Source organism: Gasterosteus aculeatus, chromosome 15, assembly GCF_964276395.1.
Source record: "Gasterosteus aculeatus chromosome 15, fGasAcu3.hap1.1, whole genome shotgun sequence".
In the NCBI taxonomy this organism is placed as follows: Eukaryota; Metazoa; Chordata; class Actinopteri; order Perciformes; family Gasterosteidae; genus Gasterosteus; species Gasterosteus aculeatus.
Window position 1 is genome coordinate 2,826,720 of NC_135703.1, and position 25,713 is coordinate 2,852,432.

The window sequence follows — 25,713 nt, forward strand, 5'->3', positions numbered from 1 at the left end:
GAAACGTGGATGAGTGGATGAAATGGATGAAATGGATGGATGGTCCAACAGGCAATAAATAACGTGACACGTGAAAAATGGACACTTAAACTAAACAGAGAAACAAATCTCTTTTATAACTTGAGTAGAAATTACTTAAGCATCATGAAGCTACGCTTTGTATGAGACACATCCCATGACATCACATCCCATCCCATCCCATGACATCACATCCATGCCATTCCATCCCATCACATCCCATGACATCACATCACATCCCATGACATCACATCCCATCACATGACATCACATCATCTTCTATTTCATGCTTTTATACTGAAGGCAAAGGACATCTCAGCCGCGCCGGTGGCTGCAGCAGGTGGCTTGACACACCATCTCCCCCGCCATCTCTCCCTCTCTCTCTCTCCCCCTCTCTCCCTCTCTCTCCCTCCCTCCCTCTACCCGGCGCCGTGCCGATGCCTCGTTAAACCCGGAGCCGCCGCCGCCGGAGAGGATGAGCCGCCGCGCCACCGGAGAGAGAAAACACGTTTGATTTTAAAAAAGAAGAAGAAAGAACATTACAAAGAAAGAACATAGCTGCCCCCCCCCCCCCACACGCCTTCTTCTTCTTCTTCATGAAGGTAGTTTTTCATGGAGGACAGAGTGGAAGGAGACCAACTCAGTGAGAGGATTTGCGTCCACGCAGTGTGCCAGAGCGCGTGTGCGCACCGGACTCCCCGCTCGGTGATGTGAATCGGGGACGGAGGATTTTGGGCATCTGGAGGAGGAGGAGGAGGAGGAGGAGGAGCAGGTAGAGAAAAGGTAAGACTCGTCATCACACTCTCGCTGAGCATCTGACGGCTCGTCTCAGTTTGGAGCTCCAGCGGCTTCTGTCTGCTGCCGAGACGGATGAAAAGCCCCCCGCGCACGACCGAATAACAACTAACTCGCAATTGGGAGGAAGGGGAGGAAGGGGAGGGGGGGGGGGCATTGACACTTGGTTTCATCAGCAGACTAATAGGCGTAGTCCCGATATGAGCGCGAGAGGTGTGAGGAGTAAATAAATAAATAAATAAAGGAACAAGTGCGCCGGCGGGGAGGTCCCCGTGGCGTATGATGAATGAGAATGGAGATACGAAGAGGAGCTCCGCCTCAGTTTGGGGGGGATGCAGGTGCGCAGGGGGGGGGGGGGGGGGGGGTGCATCCACTGTGGGAGTTTGGGTGGATGACGACTGCCACCCCCACCACCACCCACCCACCCACACGCACATGAAGAGGGAATTAAATCGAGTAAAGTAATAAAAAAAAAGTCTCAGTTGTGGCCCTGGGATTTTGTTTTGAGTGATGCAGCGGAGCGATTGCATCTGTGCCCCAGACGACATGATGACACCAACACACTTTACAAGGTGGATAAAAACCCTCCCTGAGCCGCAGGGGCGGAAGAGGGGGCGAGGGGGGGTGAGGGAGGGGGAGGATGACACATGCACTGTGTGAAGTTGGAGGCCGGTGCTCTGCTGTTGAGTCAAAGGGGCCCTGCAGCAAAGGATCACAGTCCTTTTGTTGTGTGTACCCCCATCAGTGGACTAGGGGGTCTCTAAAAGCCCGGGAGGGGTGGTCGGAGGGGGGGGGGGGGGGGGGCGGACCCCCTCACTTTACACACTTCTATCGACCTCAAGTATGAGAAATAGGCCTGAATTATAAATGAGTTACGCTCCTGTCGAGGGACTCGGCTCCTGTCTCCCGTCTGACGTCGGTGGGCATTAATTGAGCGCGGCATGGCCGCACGGTAATTAAATCCGCTTGTTCCTGTCTGCGTAATGAGAAGCAGAGTACAGGGAGGAGGAGACTGAGGGGACGGAGGTGGGGGGGGGGGGGATTACCACTAAAAAACGCCTTTGTTTGCCAGATCTAAAAATACATTTTTTAAAAAGTGAGAGCGCCGGGGCGAACAACAGTTTGGTGAGCTGTGCGTGATTCATCGTATTCGTTCTCCCGTGGCGTCCAGAACGTTGAATCCAGGACGTCCAAGTAAGTTTGGGCTTGTGATGGAATGGACTTCGCCGTGCGTCAGGGTTTCATACAACCGCCGCCCTTGCTGTCTCCCAGCAAGAGGGATGCTAATGGAGGAGAGAGGGAGAGAGGATACAGGCGTCACCGCTGCAACGGAGAGAGACAGAGAGAGAGAGAGCGTTAAAGTCGTTTCCATGGCAACCTGTCAGGGGTGTGTTCGGTCCCTGGATACGTGAAGAGAGGGATGAGAAGCGAGGAGAAAACTATACCCCTCGTTAAGGGTGAGAGGGGGATGGGGAAGCAGATAATGGAGGGAGAGACCCCCCTCCCCCCCACCCCACCTCCCCACCTCCTGGGGTGTCTGTGAGAGTCACGTAGGAGGTTTCCACGCTCATCATCAAGTGCATAAAAGTGTTCGAACGATCATTTTTCCACGGGGCTTGGCTTCTCCAACTCTTCCTCGACGTCTCCTCAGCGAGACGAAGCCGAACCTCGAGCCTCGACGTCCTGGTTTCCCGAGCAGACGCAATGAAACAAGCAGCCGGGCTTCCCACTGACTCCCACCGTCCCACCTGATCACCCTGCCGGGTATCGCCGGTGACAGACGCGGAAACGGAACTTTTCTTCAAAGTGCACAAATGCTTTTTAGCCAAATGTCAGAATTGACTCAAAGGTTCTGCTAATGAAAAGAAATATCCTACGGCTGTAAGTACAAATGCCACCACGTGCAACAAGTGTCCCCTTGAGGGCCAATGATGAATTTGCATGTGGCGGATATTTGGACTTACTTTGCACACGGCGGGCATGTTTCGCCTCTGTGAAGGGCCCACGTTCTCCTGAATTTTATGCATTTGAAGAAAATCTGATACTTATGTTATCAACTGTGTGACAGCAGGAGTTTTCAAATTTCAAAGGACAACAGCGTCTTTCAGTGAAGGTTTCTGGGAGTGCCATTTATCGCGCTTGCTAAAGTAAAACTCCGCAATTTAGACGGGTTTACATTTTTTACTGAGGTAATAAATCAGGTGAAAAGTAGGCTCCTTTCATCGTAGCCTCGACTCGTCACTGCCAGAGAAGAAAAGGCGAATTTAAGGCCTACAAATGAGTAGGCCTTAAATTTGCAGTGTATTGTATTCACATTTAGTGACGTCTGATTGGGAGTTTATCATTGATTCACATCGTTTCATGCCGTTTCCTCAGCGGAAGCGTCCTCCGTGTTGATCTTGTTTACGAGCAGCAGCGGATGTTCTTCCTCAATAAGCTGTATTTCTCTCCTCAGAGCAGTCGAGACAGTAGAAGCAGAACACAAAGAGCTCCGCTTTTAGTGAAAGTCACACTATTTATGGAGTCGTCGAGTGCTATCTGGCCCCAGTGGTGAAATGAAAAAGGGAAGGACGTCACCTGATCTTTAAGTTCACCAAATGGAAATAAAAAGTCACACCACGCGTCAACGGTACAACTACACACTCTCGTCACAGGTTTCACCACAATGCGCCGACAGCTTCCAGGAGGGGAAGTGCTCGTGTTCTGCTCAGATTGTAATGCCACCGAAAACAACACAGAGGAAGGACGATCAGAGGCCTTTAAAATCCTTCCGTTTCACGTGGTAGATCAGCTCCCGAACGGCAGATTTTTCAAAACCCGATGTGTTTTCCTCTTAAAGCAACGGAAGCAACAGGTGGAGCCAAGAAAAGACGGCGACTCAAAGAGACGTAAGTGCCTCAAATCGCAGGGACGGAACCGTCCTCACCGGAGCAGCTCCTTCAGGGACTTTAAGAGAACATTCTCAAAATAGTCTCAAAACCAGTGAGTGTCTCGGCTGAAGAGCTGACGCACAACTCTTCAAGAAGGGAACACCGATTCTGAAACTCACGGAATGTGTGTGTGTGTGTGTGTGTGCGGAAGCCGTCTGGATGAAGGAGAACAAAGTCGCCCGTACACCCAACAAGCATCACAGGGCGTCACATGTAGCAAGAAACACGCGAGCGCGGCGCTGGGATGCTAATGAGACCCTGCAGCCGGTGGAGCAGCGAGGCCGCCGCTTTTAATCTCGTCGCTCCTGCTCTGAATACAGATTCGTCACAAAGTAACCGGGCGGCGAGGGTCCTCTCCAGATGTTGCCCCCCCCCCCCTCGCCGGGAAGACGAGGCTGGTCTGCGAGGCCCGCTGGTGGAGTGCGATTAGCATTGCAGATGCAGGTTTCTGTAGGCGTCAGTTTCAACAAACTCAAGGCCCCCCCCCCCATCACCCCCCCCATCTCCAGTGCATGATTAAAACGTAACAGTTGTGCGTGGGAAATTCACAAGAGCAGAATCGTTGTCCATCTCTCACGGAGCCTTTTTCCCCGCTGAGGTGTGTGTGTCCTTGTGCGCCTTCTTCTCTCAAACACAAATACACACAAAGGCTCCACTCACGTGGTTTTTTTTTTCCCGATGGCGGCGCGCAAAGCGTCTCGAGGCCGCCAGCAGCTCTGATGCGTCAATGTGAAGGAGGACATTGCGTGAAATGAGAGGCGAGTTCCTTCTCTAGAAGCATCGTCACAGCTATTATAATAACCTCGGCGCCCATAATAAGAAGACACCATTGTAATAATACGGTAATAGCATGTTCCTCGTTACGTAACCCTGCTGAATTCAGGTCGCGGCCCTCAAAAAGACACCCGGCTTAGTCCTGATCTGTTTTAAAATAAATATGTGATCAATCAAACGCTATCAGATTCATTGGTGTGGACCACAATACAAAGCCGATGCTTGATGAAAGCCTTTGTTCATCACAAACACACACACACACACAGCAGACTTTAGGAATTCACACACTGTTTTAATTTTTTATTGATATGCATTTGCATGTCAATATACTTTGAATTGTCGGCCTTTTATCCGAGCTTTTGAACAGCAAATTCAGGCATCAACGTCAACCAAAATGACAAGAGAAGGGAGCATTTATAAACCTTTACTGATGTTATGCATGGACGATCCAAACGGAGCCAGCACACACCATTAAGCTCTTTTTATACTGAAAGCCTTAGAGATGCACACCAGAGAGGGAACTCCAATTCACAGAAATGTGCTTAGAGGAAACCAGCTTTCATCATAATATCAGCACAAACACGACTGACCTCAGTCTGCTCTGGATGCTGGTCGTTGGTCCTCAGTCTTGTTTTTTTTTAAAAGGCAGTGCAGCTGTTAACTTTATTCTGAAAATACCGCGCTTCCTTGTCGGGGGCCCCTGCTTGTAAGAGCCTCCGGGCGGCTTTCACACCAAATCAGCTGTTGTGGCAGGAGAAGCGAGGGGAAGTTGGAAGAACAACCCCCCCCCAAAAAAAATGCAGGCGTTGGGAAACAGAATAAACTTTTTTTTTTAAAAAGGCAACAGCGACGTCACGCCCGGTTTGCCGAACTCGTGGCCGTTGACCCACATGTGTGGTGCGTTACATTCACCACCTCACAGCGCTGGACCGGGTTCAAATGCAAATGGTATCAAATATAGTACACGGTATTTAAATAAATATATATGTATATTTTTGAACTGAGATTGGTACGAACGGTTTATTCTTGCAGCTTCTCCTGCACACACTCGTCAATCCATCCTCATTAAAACGGGCCAGAGACCAGTGTCCGTACAACCTTCTATTAATAACCCTTGTGATTAGTTCTGTTTCCTTGATGTAAATCAATCCCGGCTCCGCACTTCGTAGAGGAAACAAGCCCCCCCTCCGAGAACACCGCTCAGGTGCTGTAAGTCTGAATGTTCATATGTCACAGCTATATTTAAAGATGCTCGGCTCACAGGGAACGTCAAGAGCACATAATGGAGCGCGTCCTCCCCCCCCCCCCCCCCCGCTGAGGCGGGAGGAAACCGGAGCAACAGGCAGCTCTCTGGAGGCCTCGGCCCGGCAAGTGACGCCAGCGGAAAGGGGAGAAAAAAGGCTTCCAGCACAACGTTGACTTCTCAGGTTAGCGTTGGCTTCCCTCCCGCTGGCGTCCTCCCAAACGCCGAGGACGATCGTTTCCCCTTAGAAGCTTATTTTTAGATTATTTAACAGCGCGTGATTGGTAAAAGGAGCCGGGTGGCCTTTGTTTTTTTTATGTAGTACAATCATTAGCAGTCTACTTTAAGTAAGGTATTTTCTCTCCTCCGAGTTGCTATTTCGGCGCTCGGTCGCCAACGCGGCGTTCTTGCGTCCAGTTTATATACGGCCGCCATGATTCCGACTTGATCCAAAATCTGATTTCACTTCGCATCAGTGAGGAAGATACACCAACGACTGCTTTGTGGCCGCGGATATTTTCTGTCTTCTGATTGGCTTACCCTAACCGACCCTGCACGGCTTAGCCCCGCCCACCCAAACAGCGAGGCCGGCGACCACCTGCCGAACGGAGGCCGGCGTGGGGCGGGTCATGCACAGATAGGATAGGATCTGTGTGTGACCCACCTCTCTTTCCATGTTGGTATTTATTTATTTCAACAGTGCGGCTCACAACCTCGCGTCCCCCCCCAGTTGTGCCTGCATCTGGCCCACATTCTAACATTAGCTCCGCCCACCTCACCTCCCTGCATCCCCGCCACGGCCAATTGACTTCTGACTCAGCAAGTGCAGCATGGATGACAGAAACAGAATAGAAATGGATTACACGTAGTGCAGGTGAAAGAAATGAGAGCCCGGGGGGGGGGGGCACTGAAACGAAATGAGCATGGAAAGGTGACAAAAGACCTCAAAGCGACGAGATGATAGAGCGGAAATGAGGCCAAAGGTCAAAGGGGAGGCATTTTAGAATGTCACTTAAAGCGCCCACTGCAGATTAAAGACAATCTGATACACACATGCACAGTGAGAGCGTATAGTTTAAAGTATAAAGGGACGTTTTGACCCTTCAACTGAGGTCTTCTACCGTCATGGATGCAGAATCTCACCATGTTTCAGAGTAAAGCCAAACTCAACCTGACACAAGGCCGTTATGGATTGTTTCTGCCTCCGTGTTTGCCGCATCAAGAGAAATGACGCACCACCAGCTTTACAGAAAGAGGCATCATCAAATGTTTATTTCTGACTAAATAAAACTACAGTACTAATAGATACCCGACGCCGCGTCATCAACAACACCCGGTGACAGACGAGCACAAATCAAACCGATTTGCTGACGTCGCGGTGACGGCGTCGTCTGGAAAAATAAAAAGCAGGTTGTTTGCTTCGGCTTCTTTTTGAAAAGCACGCGGTCACCGCCATTGGCCCCCGTGGCATGCATGTGACCCCTCCCACATCATTGTGAAGCCCTTCAAAGAACCCCGGCCCCCCCCCGCCGCGCACCCACACAGCGCGCAGCAGAACTCCCGCGTGTCTCCAGTTGTGGAGCGCCGTGGCCTTCCGAGCGCTCCGGCTGATCCTTTGTCTGAGAGCACGCTCCTTGCCCGCTGGGGGGCGTGGAGGAGAGGAGGGCGGGGGGGGGGGGCCTTGGTCAGCGCTGTGATTCACCGTGCTGTGAGTTGGGCACAGTAGTGCACGTTGTGTGTGTATTAAGTGTTCCCGAGGAACGACTCAATGCTCTCGGTGACCTTTAGCGGCGACTGACTCTCCGTACGGTTGAAACGCGCCGAGGACGGCGGTGACAAATTGTCCCTGGCATCTGGCATCGTCTGGATTCCCTCGGGGGAAGAGGAGGGGACCTGAGACTCACTTTAAAGGTTTATGTCCTCACGCACCTCCCCCGGTTGAGGGACGCAAGCGTGTTTTGTGTTGGGATTTCCAATTGTGTCTTCCAGTTAGTGAGTCCTTTAAATTTTTCCTTCAAACTGTTTCTCATTTCCGTGCAGAAAAGTTTGCACACTGATGTGGGTTGCACGGCGGAACACTTCAGAGAGTCTTGAGAAAGCCGCGGAGGACTTTTCATCCATAACTTTATCTGACTGTGCAGAAAAATAGTACTTGTAGTGCAAGACAGGCAGAGAGGAGGATGACAAAGGAGCAGCAGAAATTATTTAATTGAAATTCAAATGGCCACCGAACGTCAGTAGCAAATCTCAGCGGAAGACAACTCCAGTCACGAGTCTCCTTCAGAAGAGGTCACTGTCACCACGCCCAGCAGTGATGTCACAGCGTACCGACACGCCCAGCAGTGATGTCACAGCGTACCGACACGGCCAGCAGTGATGTCACAGCGTACCGACACGCCCAGCAGTGATGTCACAGCGTACCGACACGGCCAGCAGTGATGTCACAGCGTACAGACACGCCCAGGACACGTGCACTAAAAATGAATTGAAAGGTGAATCACAATAAGGGTGTGATGACGTACATTTGGATTCACCACCAAATGAATGTAATGAATTAATTTCTTCTTACTCAACATGAACGATTTTTTAATCAATGAAATCAACACAGCAAAGCTGCAAGTGGGACCTTGTAGATCTTCCGGAATGCAGCATTACCGCAACCTCTGTGTTTCCAAAAACCAATGCATTTGAATTGTTTCTTGCCTTCCAGCTGACAGGTTGGACTCAATCGAGCGGCCGGACTGCAGAAACTTGCCCTGAAGGCGCAAAGCGTTTGGTTAAGAGCCAGGTCCTGCAGAACCATCACACGTCACACTTTGGAGTGGATGAGGGAACAGACGAGTGCTGTGGGACGAGAGAGAACATCGCGGACGTGTAGAATTTTGCTAAATGTCGCGATCTGTGCGAGCAGTCGTCCTCGCCGCGTTTGGCAGCTGCTTTGGGGATTAATTAGCATAACGAGACCGTCCATTGTCACCAGCATCGCCCCCCCCCAGGGGCACAAAGAAGCTCAAACGTCAGGAAACAGCGTCATTATGTAACTGGTTTTAAATGTTTTCAGAAGAGAATCTGTGCAGCGGAGGTGTAACGTACTCCAACGTGAAGTTAGGAGCACATCTGTTACCTCTACACGGCTAGCAGCTAACAGCGCTAAGAGAGCTAACGCTGTTTACCTGAGGAGGGTCTACAGGGTCTTACATTGTAGATTGATTTTAAGTCATTTGAGGTTCTTGTGTTGTTTGAGTCCTGATTGAGATGAATATCTCAGGTCTGTTTTTATCTGATTTGTATGATTTAGCAACACCTGCAGGTTCCGCTGGAAACGCTAGAATAAAAAGTCTTAACAACACAAATTACATGTTAATTAATTGCAAGGGGACTATTTGTTTGTGATAATAATAGCACATCATTATTTAAACACTCGATGGGTCTCGTCTTCAGAGCGTCTCTCGTGCGTGTGTGTACCACTTCCCAGCTGCCTCGACGGTGAGAACTTCTATCTGGTTGTGAGGACGTGTGACACAACGAGGTGTCGGAAGCAGGACTCCAATGCAGACCGCCGCTCACGCAACAAAACCCATTCAACGCAATGACTCGACAAAGGACAAGAGTCACACATTAAATACACTGGGACGGTGCAGGTGATTGGAGACCGGTGGAAACGATCAGGGACAACAATCAGTGACTCGACAGGGCAGGAAGTGACGCGGACCCAGGGACACAAGAGGCAGGAAACTACAAAATAAAACAGGACACAAACCCACAACACAAAATGGTTAAAGCGGAATAAATACCAGCCTGGAATGTTACCAATGGGTTCAAGTTCCGATGCAGCTTCTGGATTCAGCACCGCACGTCAGTGGACAGCGACGGCTCGTAAATGAAGCGTGAACATCCCGCCGCGTTTCCTCCCCGAGGCCTCGCCGCGCCTAGCTGGTTGAGGCCGTTCGTTCCAGTCAGCCGTCGACCTCGAGCAACTGCTCACTGACATTTGTGTTCTAAATCAACATTTGTATGCTTCGAAGCCTTTTTGTTTAATATCTGTTTATTTCATTCGAAGGATTTTCTGCACCGTTGCAGATAAAGAACCGGCTACGCTAACGGCCCCGGGAACATTTCTTATAAATCCAGAGTCAAAATATGATGAAAAAAGATTCCTAAATATATTCACATGTATTGATCTAACGCACCTGGCTTTAGAGGGCCACAAGTAAAACAGCAGAAGTCCAAATGCACCGTGGACATGGAATGGAATTCATGAGCTGAGAAGATTCCTGGGAACATTGTGGGTATCAGACCCTTCTCCTCTTTGCTCAGTAACTCACCACAGGCTTAATTAGAGGAAGACGGATTGCTGGAGTATTTTACAATTTGTTTTTTTTTCCTAATTTCCCCAAAGTCTGAGTCTTCACGAGAGGATTGCCACCTATTTCACCGGCGGACTCGTGCAGTGTGGCACAATATGCCGTTATTCTCTTGTTAGGAGCATTAAGGGAATTCTGTTGGGACAAAGTGTCGTAATTCATCTTTTGGTTTCCTTTAAACCGCCTCACCTACTTCCCATTTCATCCATTCATACATACGTAGGGTGAGCGTTTGCTCCTCTCACATGACCCCTCCCTGGGTGCATGGCTCCATCACAGCAGCATCAGCTAAATGTCACTGCAGAACACATTGTTCACTAAAACACTGCAGAAATGCAATGAAGAGAACAATATTCCCTAAAATAGAAAAAACTCTGTTCGGCTGCAATGAATTGTGGTCCATTAAGTCCGCTTATCTATAGAAAAGGAGAAGTCAGCATACTAACGTGAGCCAAACACCAACAGATTTAATTAAGCAATTTGTTGCTGGTGGCTCTGTGAAAAGTAAGAATGCTATTTCGGTGAGCAGCTAAGTGGTGGTAATGGTTCCGGCCGTTTGTCGGCTCTAATGGATCATTAAAGGAAGGTGAACCAGCAGCGTGCACTCAGCATTCCCACATGGACATAACCTTGATCACTGCGTCCTGCCACATTCACATAATCATTTTCACAGCCGCTCATGTCTCTGAAGTGAATATATTCTGATTTATCTGGTATAGTGTTTTGGAGAGTTGTTGGTCAGCATTGGGCGGCTTAATATTCCTTTCATTTCTATTATTTCTGCCGTCTTCTCTTGGGTCTTGAAAGTTGCCAATGATTCAGTTTGAATGGACACAATAGAATATGATGTATACAATCAGCCATTTAGCCACAGATGCAGCCATCACACGTGTCCTTGTTTTCTTTTTCTACTAATATTGGAATTACTTCACTTCTAAAATAATAATAATCAGGATTTATTTCTTCAGACAACATACATTCCATAACCAACAAGAGACCGAATTGCAGCCAAAGAAGAAAAACATTTTGTGTTCGAATTGCACGAACACAAAATGTGTCCAAAGCCGTTGATGGCACTCATGTTATGGGAATAAATGTGTCTCATGTGATCTCCAGTTGGGGGTCCTTGTATGTTAAATAGGGTTACGACGTGCCTCAGCAACAGAAAATGCTTATGTGAAAGACAAAAAGATAAAATCAAGGTACAAGGAGGCGCCTTTGTCCTGTCGCCTTAGATAACCTGCGCGGCGACTGGCGAGAGAAGAGAAAAGCTCTGCTGAGACGGAGCAGCTGCCACTGTTTACTCTGCAGCTCCGTGTTCCGTTGATAGAAAATAGATGAGGTGCTAATTGATGCATGCCACCAGTAGTCCTCCAGCCCGCGTGAGACGGGGGCTTTGCTGCAGAAGCCCCCCTTTGTGCCCAGCTCCTCTGTATGGATTTCCTGGCATGTGTTTGGATTTCTTGAATGGAACGATATTCGGGATTCACAATGTTGGGACAGCTGAGCCGCCGCGTGAAGACACACAAAAGTCTGCAGGAAAATGCTCAAAAGAAAAGGAGTTGGGCTAAATTATGTTCCATGCTACAAACCAGCTCCCTCGGGAGCTTTGTCTATTCAGGATGCCAGTCGTTGTGTTTCCTGCACGGGGGAAACGCTGTTTAAACATATAATGGAAGCTTTGTACAAACCCCACTTCCTTCAAGCAGAGGCAGTACGGACTGAAGCCGATGTGCGGTGGGAGGCTTCTTCTCGCTTAGTCACAAGGCTTTGCAAGTGGATATCAGACTGTGCGTAATGTTTTGGAATATTAATGCATGAGTGTGCGTTGGCCTTGGACTTCAGTGCGTTTAAGCACGTCTCAATGGTCCGGTCCCGCTTCCGTCCTAGAACGCTTCAGTCTCCGGGTATTTTTGCGGAAATGCAGGTGTAAAGTTTAGGTAATATCCTGTGAAAGCATCCAGTAAGCACACACACTTTCTGTGGATCGACAATCTGGCGTAAACAAATCACAGGAGAAGAGCTGCCCACTCACAGCGAGCCTCAGGCTTCTGTCACATTCGAACGATCAGACACATTATGGCGTCTTCAAAGTGACCAGAACAAAGGGCTCGTTTTCTCTGCAGGAAACGGGCATAACGGTCGGTTTGTGAAAGTTACAGAATTGTTGACGGGTGCGACTTCGGGAGGGAAGTTGCCATGGAGACATTCAGTCAACCTCAAAGCAACGGAACTAAACTAATATCGGCCACGCCATACAGACCTTTGTGCAAACACGGGAACATTGTGAGGTAATCTAGGGAGTAATCATTTGTCTCTTGTTTTCACGGGCAAATGTTATCATCTTTAAACCCGCCGTCCCAACAGAAGCAAAGCCAACACCTGATGTGCCAAAGGCCTGTACTCCTCAGTCGGCATTAAAGAAAGGGCCCCACATCAGACTGAGATGTGACCAACTCCAGACAACGAGCATTACTGACGGAAGTGACCCTTGCCGGACGAGGGGACGACTCTTCCCGTCTCCCTCTCCTGGTGTCACCTTGCCCGTCACGTGCGGCTTCGGATCCTCGGGAGTGACGGCGGCGATCGCTTAATCCGTCAGAATGATTTTGTGACGTGTGAGAGAGTCGCTAATCCCCCCCGTGGGATTCAGGGGCGGCGCGGAGGGGCCCTAATCCCTCGCCCAGGGGTTTGGGTGTCAGAAATGCAACGGCGCTACCTTTTGTTAGCTTCATGGGAAGTACATCGAGATTTTCCTTTTAAGAAACCTCGAGTGTGAGTGACTTATTTACAAACTGCGTTACTGAAAGAAGCAAAGTAACGAGGAAGAGAAAATGAGCCGCTCCGTTCAGGCCGCCATCGGATTCCTGTCGCCAACAATTAGCAACGGAAAGGACTTCCTGGAACGGCGGAGCTGAATGCGGAGGCAGCAGCGGCTCCCACGCCGACGTCGTTTTTAAAAGTGGAGGGTTTCCAGGGAATGAGAGGCGTGCGAGCTCTAAAAGAAAGGAACGCGTAATGAGCGCACGCTGCGAACGCAAACCCCTCGGCGGCTGATGGGAAGCGAGTGACTTTTAAAGCGAGCGTTAATTACACGAGCTGTCGGGAGCGTCTTAGCTTTAGCCACCGATGCCTGACGTCTACCAGTTGACGGCGTTTTTAAGTAAATGATGGAAATGCATGCAGTGACCCGCGGGCAGTGTGCAGAAAATAAACGTCCCCAAGCACAGTGAATAGATTGGATTTTTTACTTTTTTTTATCCTCTTAATTATTATCACTCTGGTGCAAATAGAGTATTGTTAACCGCAGGCTCTCTCGTTCACGGAGATGAATCATCTTTCCTGAATGAATGAGAGGCCTGAAGCTGGGAGGGAGGTTTTAAACAAAAACAAAAAAAGGGTTTTAAAGAATATCTTTTGATTGTGGCACGTGAACGTGAAAACTCAATGATATCTGCTATTATCAAACCTTTTAGATGGATTATTTTCATGAATATTGGATTCTTTGTGTAAATACCTTAGATAATAATAATTAAGGGTTTTGCATCTAATTGAATCGAATTGTACAGCTTTGCACTTATTGTACCTAGACGGCAGTGACCACGTGGCAGATCGTGTTGGTACTTATTGATCTCGCGCATCGGGTTAAATAGGAAGCTACGGTCAGCGGCTAATCTCAGCTTGAACCCGGACACACAAAGTCCTCCCACCGTGCACCGCGCGCGCTCACTAATCAAACACGTCGAATCACCTTTCTTTATCCCAGACAAAAGGCCAGCTGTTAGTCTTCGTGCTAAGCTAAGCTACCTGCAAGCGGCGAGCGAGACGTTTCGCTCGGCGCGACCTGACTCTTCCATGGACAAATGGAGCCATTTGGAGGAAATACAAAGGCCTTATTTACGAGAATCCTGGATCCTTTCAAATGAGAGCGTTCCCACTTCCTCCACAGAAGCGCCTGTTGAATGTTAAAATCAAGGATGGGTTCGAATCAATACTCGGGATCGATGTGGGCAACATATAATTGAAACAGGCCCCGACTCGGACAGTACAAATGCCTCCCCTGAGTTTTGATGACAACAAGAGACCGACCAACATCAGCACGGCTCCGTTTCCTTTTCTTTTTAATAGACGCGAGTGAACAACTTGACCTTTTTGCGGTTTCGGCGTCATCCGGAATCGTCGGAGACGCGGGTCTTGAGATGTGCGGGTCTCCTTCCCCTCCCGGGGAGAGAGCGTCGTGTGTTTTATTGTGTGCAGAGTTAGTAAAGTAAAAAAAAAAAAGCGTGTGTGGCCTATTTTTGGCGTGTTAGTTACATTTGTTAGGATTTCACACGAGCTTAACTGAATATAATCCTCCCCTCTGCCCCAGAACGCCGCTGAAACTTGAAACCAACCGACGAAGCCCTTTTGAAACGCTCTCCGCCGGACTCGTTTGCAGAGGACAACGTTTATTAGACGGGTCGCGGGAGTTAAGACTCGTGTTTGGCGAGAGGGGAAGGGGCCCGAGAATCGGAGGTGACACACCATGAAGAATGGATGAGCTCCACCTCCCGAGACTAAAATTAGACAGGAAGCTGATATGCTGAGTGTCCTTCAAGTAACACTGAGATGTATAAGCAACAACAAGAGAGTCAAGGTGAGAAAAAAACAAAACAAAAAAAAAAGATCTACCGTTCCACAAAACACTCGCTGTAAAGAAATCAGATTATCTCTTTTGGAGGAAACATAAGCAGCATTTGAAATGAAGCGATGGGTCTTTTTAATCAATCCCATCGCACAATATGATTAGTGTGCGACTATAAAGGATAATGTAGTATGCAGTGATACACACTTCCCTGTACCAGCCTGGATTTGGGTGTTTGCACGTTGATGTTTGGGGGGGATTCAACCTTTAGCGAGTAGCTAATAGATGAGCTACTTAAATAAATCATTCAATAATGAAGGAGGACCTTAATAAGCTTTTATTTGCTCCTTAAGCATCTGTCACAAACGACAGTAACAAATTGCTTACTAATATTTAAAAGGGCAGGTTTATTAATTCATCATTTAAGCTTTGTAGTTGTTGTACTCTGAGATGAAGATTTTGTTTTGGCCGACAGGAAATCGTTTCTCTCTCTCGCTCAGGTGTAGATGGGCCTGTAAAATCGTTATTAATTAGCATATTTAATTCAATTAAATATCAGTTAACATCTTTCCAAAAACAAGCGTGTTAAAATTAGAATTTGAGTACATTATTACAAAGAAGAGATTAATTGTTTATGGAGCTTCAGACTTTTGATGGACGTTTTTAATTTAACCGTTAATTAACAGCGTGACAATATTCCTAATAGATTTCTGTGGGGTGATTTGCTTCTTCGTCATGAAAACAATCATGCGGTGGCCTCCACCTAAAAGTCCAATAACCGCTCGGCTCTGAGGGGGAAACAAGCATCTCTGCAGCTGTGAAAGGCTTCGGTGTTCGCCGGCGTCTCGCTAACGTCTCCGTATTCCGTGCCGATCCGGGACGATAATTCAAGTGACGCCCGTATTCGTTTGATTTATCGTTCACCTGGAGACGGTTGATTGAGACACGTTGAACGTGTCACAGAGACGTCACGAGGACTCAGCCGGGTTGCCGTCACAGCAGCACATTTATTCAGGTGCTTGTTCAGACTCCGGCGAAGCACCGCCACGTCTGTGCGACGCAACCTGCCGACCAGGAGACGGCAGTCTGAGGCCGTCAGCCTCTATTTTAAGCCCAAACGGGTTTTTCTTAATCCTGACCAAGTGCTTCTCTCATGTCTCAACATGACCTCAATCGTTACCGTCGTGCCGATAATGGTGATTTTGTGCTGTTCGTGCGCCTTCCTCTGTGATCGGGTTGAACGCATGTCTGAAAGGGGCTTGAATCAGAACTGAAAAGTGCCTTCGTTTACGGGTGTCTGGGCTCCTTCTTTCACCTCTAGTTGGAAAGCGCCACGCCACGAGCAAACAACCACCGGTATCAACTGGACTTTTCCTAAACCCAGAGACCCTCGCGGTGGGAGACGTGGCGCGCCGTCGATGGCTCCGCGAGGCCAAAAGGCCTCAGAGGCCACGCGGCTAACGGCGCGGAAAGGAGCTGCTCCATTGGCAGAGCTTTGAACGCACGAGCGGCTTAATTGGCCCGCGAGGGGCTCGGGAACCGGCATCCGAATCCCAAAAAGCATCCTGAAAACTGGGCGGGCCGCGTTGCACTCTGCGCGGGCGTGCGGACTCCCGTGCATGAGGCCCGCTGGCGTGGCGCCGCCGAGTTGTCTTCAATCTGAGCTCGCGCTGCGCCGCTGTTAGACGCATTTGGGGTCTCGCGCTCTTCGCGCAGTAAGTAAGTAACGCAGGGGCGTGAGAGTCTGCTTCCCCTCCACATCTTCCTGTGTGACAACACGGACGGAAGAGCAATCAGCGACGATTTCCTTCGCCTCGCCTTGATGAGCACAACACGCATCCCTCATGTGCCGTTAATTTCCCCCCTTTCAATCAGCGGCGGCAGGCGCGGTTTGCACATTTGTTGCTGTGTTAAAGCGCAAAAAGCTTAAATAAGAAAACAGGGGGGGGGGGGTGGAGAGAGAAAAAATGGGAGAGAGATTAGTCCTTTCGGTTTGACGTGTTGTGCGCTCGCTCTGCGGCAATCAGCGCCTTCATGTGAACTCTCTGATGTGAAATAATTCCGTTATTCATGCCCGCTTTCACATCTGGAAATGAGCAAATCATGCCTTTGTTTAATATTTCAAGGGTAAACAGCAGGATGAATCAGCCCTCTCGGGTTTCGTGATCCAAGGTGGCAAATGAGAACGTAGCAATAATTAAATGCTTTGTTTTTATGGAATAAAAATGTGCATTAAACTTCTGCACGGGGGACGATTAACCAACGTCGATGCCGCGGAAAACAACATGCAAAGATATGAACTGAATTCAGAGCCTCGGCGAAGAGGAGGAGAGAGGATTTATACTGCACATTATTATGCACGGGCACCACTAAGACCATCCACTGCTTCGCACCTCAACACACACACACACGTGTCAGGGTAACTGTGCTAATAGCTTCAGCTTTAAGTCACCGCACGAAGCATTGATTCCACGGACGCACTCCGTCAATACGGCTCATTATTAAATCATAAACCAGCTTGAGGCGATCAGTGCCGTCATTTGGAGTAGTTTAAAAAAAATAATTGGAACAGTCTAATTAAGCATCGGGTGAAGCTCTGGAAAGTGTTCCAAGTGTAATGAACGTGGCCTCAATGGCGCCCGTCGTGATTCGAATCAACATGAGTGATACGGAATCACTTCCGCCAGCTTTACTCGGTTCAATTCAATTCAATTCACGTGGCTTTTTTATGTCACCTCGTTAGCGTCCTTACGTCCTCTCCTCGACCCATCTCTCCTCGCTCTCTCGCTCCCGCTGTGACTCATGCGTCGCCCTGCAGCTCCTTTTTCCGCTGTCAGATTTTCTACAGTTTCACTGACTCTAATCCAATTCAGAAGCAAATCCCAAAACGCTCAACCCCGTAGGCTGCCCTTCTCAATGACCCCCCCTACTTCCCCCTCGCCATCGCCACTTACCCAGAATGCAGTGGGAATCTTGTGGGTTTTCCATCTCGCACGTGACACAGTTGAGTCTGAGTGTGGAAGTAATAAGCTGAGGGATGCTGAAAAGGTCACATTCGTTGTCTGCTAATGTGCCACTAAATGTGTCACCGTGTTTTGACGGCCGCGACGTGACGAGAGCCCAGAGGAGAACTTTAGAATCTCAGCGTTCCGAATAGTTTCGCTAAACCCGTGACCATATTTACAATGTAGCAAGCGGCCTACTGTTCGTTCTCTGCAGTCGGCTGGAAGAGATTTTTATTTCCATCTGCGTTTCACTCCTTCCACCACCTGTTATCGCCGCGACGGCTAAAAAGCTTCATTTCTACGGTATTCAGCTGGGAAAATAGAGGCCTTGTTAAAACAAGCGTCTAAATCTCCTGCTAACTGTGTCGCAGTCGCCACAAAATACAAAAGAAGAAGCCACCATTCTTTCAGCACTTATGGAACAAGTGGTAAAAAGATAAAGTGACTTTAAGCCACATTCTGCCGCTTGGATCTTTCACATCGTATTACGCTGTCAGCTCGAATGGGCTGAGAAAGTTGTCTCAAAGGCAAACAACTGAAAACAAAAAGCTGCCGCGTGCCAGATATGGATTTGGGACGTCAAACAGCCTGCCGGTCCGCAACAGAGTCAAAGCTCTCAGGGTAATGCGTTTGAAAAGGGCTGAAGTAGTACTTTCATTTAGAGTCTTTGTTTCTCCAGCGAGCCACCTGCGTCTACGTTGTCTGTCGCCGATGTGAACCCTAAATGAAATTCAAGTTGCTGCATTCGGGATGCTGAACTTTCTTTCTTTCTTTCCGAGATGTCGCTCCGGAGAAAGCATTAGAAAGGTCAAACATAACAATAAGCATTTCGATCTTCTCCATGTGAGTTTAAATGGCTTACTGCGCGCCGGTTAGGAGGACACAGCGGCGGCGGCAGACAACTGGACTATAATCATCAAACAGGGAGGCAGAGAGGAGCCGGCTGACGGGCCAAAGGCAGACAGATAAATACAAGCAGGCGGACGCGCGGGCTGGTGGACGGATAACAGGGCAGACAGAGGTAGTTACCAGACCACCAGACGGATGGGCAACAAGACAGCTCGACAAATAGCGAGGACGGCCCAGGATGACAGATTGGAAACACCTTCAGCTCGGCGCCGCTGCAGCAATGAACCCCAACTTCCAGGGATGCGTTCAATTTGAGCGTTCTCCCGACGCCAACACCGAAGGAATCTAAAAAGAAAGAACGTCGCCCCGCGTCACTCGATTTTCCTCCTTTTTCACCGCTAATGTGATTGGCAGACTACACGGAGCGGATGGGAGTCAGGGCTTGTAGTTGCTGTGGCAACGGACTGCTCTTTGTTAAAGGCTGCAATCCTGGCATCTGATGTTTCTGCGCTGCGATCGATGGAAAACCCCGGCCTGCAGGAGGGACCGACGAACCGACCCGTCTGCCCGGCAGGGATCGGGGAGGGAGGGAGAGAGAGGGAGGGAGGGAGAGAGAGAGGTAGAAGGTGTGCGAACAGGAGGACAGAGAGATAAAACAGCGATGGGAAGAAAGAGGGAAGATATGGAAATGCAAGCAGTGCAGCTGCTGAGCCGGGTGGAGAGGTGAGTGCTTCATGGAGGGTGTGTGTGTGTGTGTGTGTGCGTGTGCGCGTGTGTGTGTGTGTGTGTGTGTGTGCCCTCTCCGACTCCTTCTGCCTCATCTCTGCTATTTTCCGAATGTCGCTCACTTCACTATCAAAGTGCCGTGTGTGTCTGCCTGTGTGCTCATCATCTACTTAGCTTTTTTTCCGTCGGATCGTCCTTTGAGGTGATTGACAGGAGATCTCATCGCAGTCTGAGAGCTTTTTTTTATTTTTATAAAGGCACCTTTTCATGTTTCTAGCATGTTTTCTTTTCCTCCGCGACGTGCGCTCAACATTTCCAGCGCCCACAGATGTGTCTGACGTTTTGCCTAATTGGCAAAGGTAGCCACGAGCGGGAATCCAGATACGACTGGTAATGAGGCAATTATGGTCAGCCTCACTGTCTCCACAACCTGTGGCTGCTGGAAGGTGTCTGTAGCTGTGGGGAGGCGCGGCTCTCAGAGAACACAGTGTTTAACAGTCAAACTAGACACCCTTCCCCTCATTACCCTGCAGCTACCCTGAAACCCCTCGGTGTGTGTGTGTGTGTGTGTGTGTGTGTGTGTGTGTGTGTGTTCCAGAAATGACCGAAAAGGTAAAAAAAAGAAAAAAAGGAGCATGGATGAAATCTGTGAAGAGCAACTTCATACTTCATAGGTTAAAGATTTTATTGCACGTACTGGGTTTTTTACACTTGTAACGTGCAGCTATCCAGCCAGGAAGTGCTGCCACACCTGTGAGCTTGTGCTTTCATCCGGCTCTGCCACACTGCATGGACGGCTGTGTGAGTGATGCTCTCACACACACACACACACACACACATTAACGTCAAGTATCATGAGATACCACTTTACTGATGCTTTGGAGAAGCCGGGTGATTTTAGCACTTGCAGAAGGGAAGAGGATCCCAGCGATGGAGAAACGGCATGAATATAAACCGTTGTGGGGATTATTCAAATGTGCACATCTTTTATTTCTTTATTGCTTTTTCAATTATTAATGAGCAGGAGATGTATGCATTCTCTACACAAGCACGTTTTATTCACAGGGTTTTAGCGATAAACTCCCATTTCATTTCCTGTTCAGTTTGTCTTTTGATTTAAACGCTCCCCCCCATCCCCTCAAACACACACACACACACACACACACACAAACACCATTATCGTCAGTCGCAGACATGCACCAAAACGGCTTGAAACATCATCCACCCTCACAAAACATCCAGCGGTTAGCCTGTAACGTCTTTCTCCTTTATTTCTCTTGCTGTGTCTCGCCCCGGTTGACGAGTTCAACGCCACTTAATCCGCCCTGCCAGAAAAAGTGACAGTTCAGTGCATACAATTTAGCAGGTTAAAAATGTTTTTAAAAAACGAAAACGAAAGGTGGTGAAGATTGAGTTGAGCGTTGAGTTTTCTAACAGCTTTTTCTTGCATGCCGTGTCTTGCAGGGCTTGTTCGTGATGGTGCTCTGTGTGGACAAGAAGCTGTGCCGTGACAGAGGGCAACGTGGGTAAAAGAGACATGCGACACGCAGCCCTGAACCACTGCCACCTCTTCCTGGGCGGGGCCTTGCTGCTTCTCCTGGCCAGCCCGACCCTGAGCTGCCCCGCCCGCTGCGAGTGCTCCGCCCAGAGCAAGTCGGTCAGCTGCCACCGCAAGCGCCTGCCCACCATCCCGGAGGGCATCCCCATTGAGACGCGCGTCCTGGACCTCAGCAAGAACAAGCTGCGGATCATCACGCCGGACAACTTCTCCTCCTTCCTGCAGCTGGAGGACCTGGACCTGAGCGACAACCTCATCAGCGTGGTGGAGCCCGGCTCCTTCCGCTCTCAGCTTGCTCTGCGCTCGCTCAACTTTCGCAGCAACCTGCTTCAGCTGGTTCCCGCCGGCGTGCTGTCGGGCCTGACCAACCTCACCCGCCTCGAACTGGGACACAACCGACTGGTGGTTCTTTTGGACCATGCCTTCCAAGACCTGCGCAGGTTGACGTCCCTCAAGGTGGGCGACAATGAGCTGGTTTTCATCTCTCAGCGAGCCTTCACTGGATTACTTGGACTCCAAAGTCTCACGCTGGAACGTTCCAATCTGACCGTGGTTCCCACTGACGCTCTGACGCACCTGCACAGCCTGGTCGAGCTGCGCATGCGCTACTTGAGCATCAGCTTTCTAAAACCTTTCTCCTTCAAGAGGTTATCACGTCTCCGCCGACTGGAGATTGATTACTGGCCCTGGCTGGAGACGCTGCCCCCCTTCTCCCTGCACGGCCTCAACCTCACGTCGTTGGTCATCACCAACACCAACCTGTCGGCCTTCCCCGGCGCCGCCCTGAGCAGCCTGCCCTACCTCACGCATCTCAACTTGTCCTACAGCCGCATCAAGCACATACATCAGGGCGACCTGGGCCAACTGCCCCACCTGCTGGAGCTCCACCTCCAAGGGGCTCGTCTGATTTCCATCGAGCCCTTTGCATTCTCGGGCCTCAGGTCTTTGCAGCTGCTGGACGTGTCGCGGAACCGCCTGGACTCCCTGGAGAGCGGCGTGTTCGCCTCGCCGGGCGCCCTCCAGAGGCTCTGTCTGGGCGGTAACCCATTAGTGTGCGACTGCAGGTTGCTCTGGCTGCTCAATAGCCACAAGCCCTCCGCCCTGCAGATTCTGGACGTGCAGCCAGAGTGCAGCGCCCCGGAGCACCTCCTGGGGAAACCACTGCGTGACCTCAAGGAGCCTCTGGTCTCCAGATACATGATCTGCACCAAGCCCCGGATCGGACCCAACACGACGCAGCTGCTGATGGCCGACGAGGGTCAGCCGGCCCGCCTGAGCTGCACGGCGGAGGGAGCGCCCCGGCCCTCGGTGGTGTGGGTCACGCCTCACAGAAGCCACATCACGACCAAGAGCAGCGGCAGGATGGAAGTCCGGCCGGATGGGACCCTGGAGATCAAGGAGGCGGAGCTGCATGACAGCGGCGTGTACTTGTGCGTTGCCAGTAACCCGGCTGGAAACGCCAGCCTGTCGGCCTCTCTAGCTGTGAAGGGCCTGGGCCTCGGCGACAGATCTCACTTCAGCAACAGGAGCTCAAACTATCTGACAGACTCCAACAGCACGTGGGGTAATGGGACGGTACTGTACAACATGACAGTCCCCATAGACCTTAAGACCATCATCATATCTACAGCAATGGGCTGCCTGTCCTTCCTCGGCGTGGTGATCTTCTGCTTCCTGCTGCTGTTCGTGTGGAGCCGGGGGAAAGGACGCCACAAGAGCAACTTTGACATCGAGTACGTCCCTCGCAAGTCCAACGGCGCGGCGGCAGACGTGGCGGAAACGAGCGGCCCGCGGCGGGTGAACATGAAGATGATTTGAAGGAAGGAAAGAAGGAAGGAAGCGGACCTTACGCGGACGCTAGCGAAGTCTACAAAAAAGGTGCACATACCAGCTGTGGGAGGGGGAAACATTTCTTTTTCTATCACTCGGTGAATTTGTGACTAACAAAAGTGACGTACTATTTACAGTGGGTGTCGATATGACGGTGATCTAGTGATAAAGTGGGCATGTGAATATAAAAGTGATCTATGAAACCGTGGATGTGTTTATATGAAATAATGTTCTCATACGGTACATTAAGTATACTACTATAACCAACATATCAATATGGGAGTGATGTGGTGCTGCACTAGGCATGTCTTTCAGTGGTGATGTGATGAGTAATGATGTTGTCGACCCGCCGTGACATCGGGGCGAGGGAGGAAGCCGTTTGGGAGCCGGCACCGCTGCGACATGACAGGACTAAATCATCCAAAGCCCCTCTTAGCTGCAGAATGGAAGGGTGTGTGTGCGTGTGTGTGTGTGTGTGTGTGTGTGTGTGTGTGTGTGCGCGTGAGTGCATCCGTGCGTTTCTTTGTGCATGTGCACGCATTTGCCTTTCTCGTTGGACGCGGCGATCGAGGTCCAAAGCATTTCTCCAGGCCTTGGCTCGCGTTGGGTCATTGTAGCAACGGCGTTGCCACCGTTGACTAAAACGTGTTTGAATACAAAAAAAATAAAAAAATCACAAAGATTATATTTAAGATATTTAAGAGAGACGCTGCAGACATTTAGAAGAAGTTCACAGGCCCCCGTCGGAATGACTCCGATGTTTGATGGGGGATTTTTTCCCAAACTCGAGGAGCCGTTAAACGAACACACGGCGGTTTCCATTTGAAATCTTTCTTTTTCAGCGGTCAGAGCTGTTATTACTCCAGAAAAAACTTCCAGCCACAGAAGTGGCACGTTGAACCCATTTTATGACATAATAAATCACGGGCAGGTTTCCCTGACAAACAAATCCCTCGACGTGATATGAGAGAGTCGGGGTCCAGACAGAAGGGCAGAGATTTACCGGCCGTGTCCCTCTTTGGGACGAGACAAAGTTGAGCCGCACAGATTTATGGGTTTGCGTTTCGCCCTCCTGTCACATGTTTCTTTTGATCGCCCCACTTGAAGCTTTAGCGTGTCCAGATTCTTCCCTCGGGCGCCGAGGCGTTCTGGGTGTTTAATAGGTGCCAATTTGAGAGTTGTAGTTGAAACCTTGTATTGTTTAGTTTTTTTGTTGACAATGTTTTAAATGTTTAAGAAAAAAAAAGAAGAAGAAAAAAACAGTAAAACCAATTGAGGGCAATTGTTTGTAATGCAGGGAGGTGGGTGTTAACTTGTGTGATCCTGTTGTGAAAAAATGTTCAAGGTTGTATAATTGTTTTCATATGACAAATTTATGGGTATATTTTCAAAAGGAAATAAATCTTGATCATACCCCGATAACTGGACTTTACAGTTCATTCACAATCCTGTGCTATTAATCCTTTTCTCTGAACTATATCAGTTATGGTAAATAACTTAAAATTCTTCCTATAACCCATGTTTCTCTGTCACTGAGTATTGTAATGATCTACAGTCGTGCCCTTTTCATCGTCCACATATCATGTCACATAGTAAACCTTTATGTCACTTCCTGTGTGGTCATTATAATACAATTTGTATGTTAGAGTACCGTTCTTGTATTTTGTAGAATATTCCGACAGCTCATTCAGTTTTTTCCGGGTCCTTTCATGTGTGTATCTACACCTAATAACACTGACGCGCTCTCAGTTTGTGTGGTTCGGGCTCCTTTGTATCACAAAGCAACAGAGCCACGCTGACACATTCTGGATTGTGTATTCATGTTGAGGTTGTGCAACTTGATCTGATTGTGCATCGGGGTCCAGGTGGGAATTGGAAAAGCGTGACAGCGTGCATTTATTAATTTTTTTATCCGCTGTTCCCGCTGATCAGAGGACATCAAAGCTAGAGACACATGATCGGGGCCCTTTGAGTTGCAGAACTGCGTACGCAGCCTCGGCGGCCTGTGAGCGGGTAAAAAGACGTAAGCGCACGCATCATGCGACCTGGCGCCTGAGACTTACCCGCGGTTGTATGTGTACGTTCCGGCCCGGGAGAAGTGGCACACCGACGAGGAGGCCTCGGCAGCTGCCTCCTCCGCCGCCTCACCTGGCAATCAGATAAAAGGAAATGCTAATTTGGCACCGCGCTGGAACAGAGAGAGTCTTTTTCAGACAGCACTTCACGCTATCGCGCTAAAAAGAAGATGTGTCTTTTGTGTGTGAAGGCTCACTGGGAATATTCGGGACGCCGCTGTGCAATTACGCATAGGAGATCAAAGGCCCTTCAATAGGCTTCTATTGGTGCTGCTGCAGGTTCCCTTTTGCAGAGAGAGCTCTGCACGCAATAGATAAGATGTGAAAGCAAGTGTCACCGTCTCGTTTCCTTGCATCACATCTCTTATTAATGGATAAATAGGATTCCAGCGTCAGTTCTTCAATGATTCGCGCCCATGCAGGCGGTTGACAGAGTTTATAGCTGAATGTTACGGATTCCGTTACTCATTCAGGCAAAGAAAACAACGTGAAACCGGCATCCACTGCAGTGAATATAGCACGCCTGGACTTATTGCGTGATTAAAACACTTACAGCCTGAGAGTCAAAGGGAAGAAGACTCTGCGGGTTTGGTGCTGTTAAGCTTGGGCTTTAGATCAGAACCAGCTTCATCGGCCATGCTCACACACGCATGGAAATGGACTCTTTTTCATATGTACTAAACAAGACTATACGATATGTGTCGTCTCCACAGCTTTGAGCATGTTCTGACCACACCAGAGGAGCAGCTGGTCAACCTGGTCCACTTACTTTATGCACATGCAAACATAAAAGATTTGATTTGATTGTGTTTGCACACATTTCACATTCTAACTCAGAGTTAGTTCATTTACGCCCAGCATCGATTCCACCAACGATATCCTTTCTGCCTCCCTGCACCACATCTTGATGAGATACAGAATG

The 25,713-nt window shown here is 49.4% G+C and overlaps 1 protein-coding gene across 2 annotated transcripts; it reads left to right on the forward strand.

Annotated features, from left to right (window-relative positions):
• Window positions 1-465: 465 nt before the first annotated feature.
• Window positions 466-24,135, forward strand: lingo2b (leucine rich repeat and Ig domain containing 2b). 2 transcript variants are annotated; one of them, XM_040199935.2, is made up of 2 exons: window positions 466-801; window positions 20,793-24,135. In XM_040199935.2, the coding sequence occupies exon 2, from the start codon at window positions 20,866-20,868 to the stop codon at window positions 22,702-22,704; it is 1,839 nt and encodes a 612-aa protein (XP_040055869.1). In that variant the 5' UTR covers window positions 466-801; window positions 20,793-20,865; the 3' UTR covers window positions 22,705-24,135. The 2 variants fall into 2 exon arrangements, with proteins under 2 accessions (XP_040055869.1, XP_040055870.1); XM_040199936.2 differs by lacking the exon at window positions 466-801 and adding an exon at window positions 19,221-19,325.
• The last annotated feature ends 1,578 nt before the right edge of the window (window positions 24,136-25,713 follow it).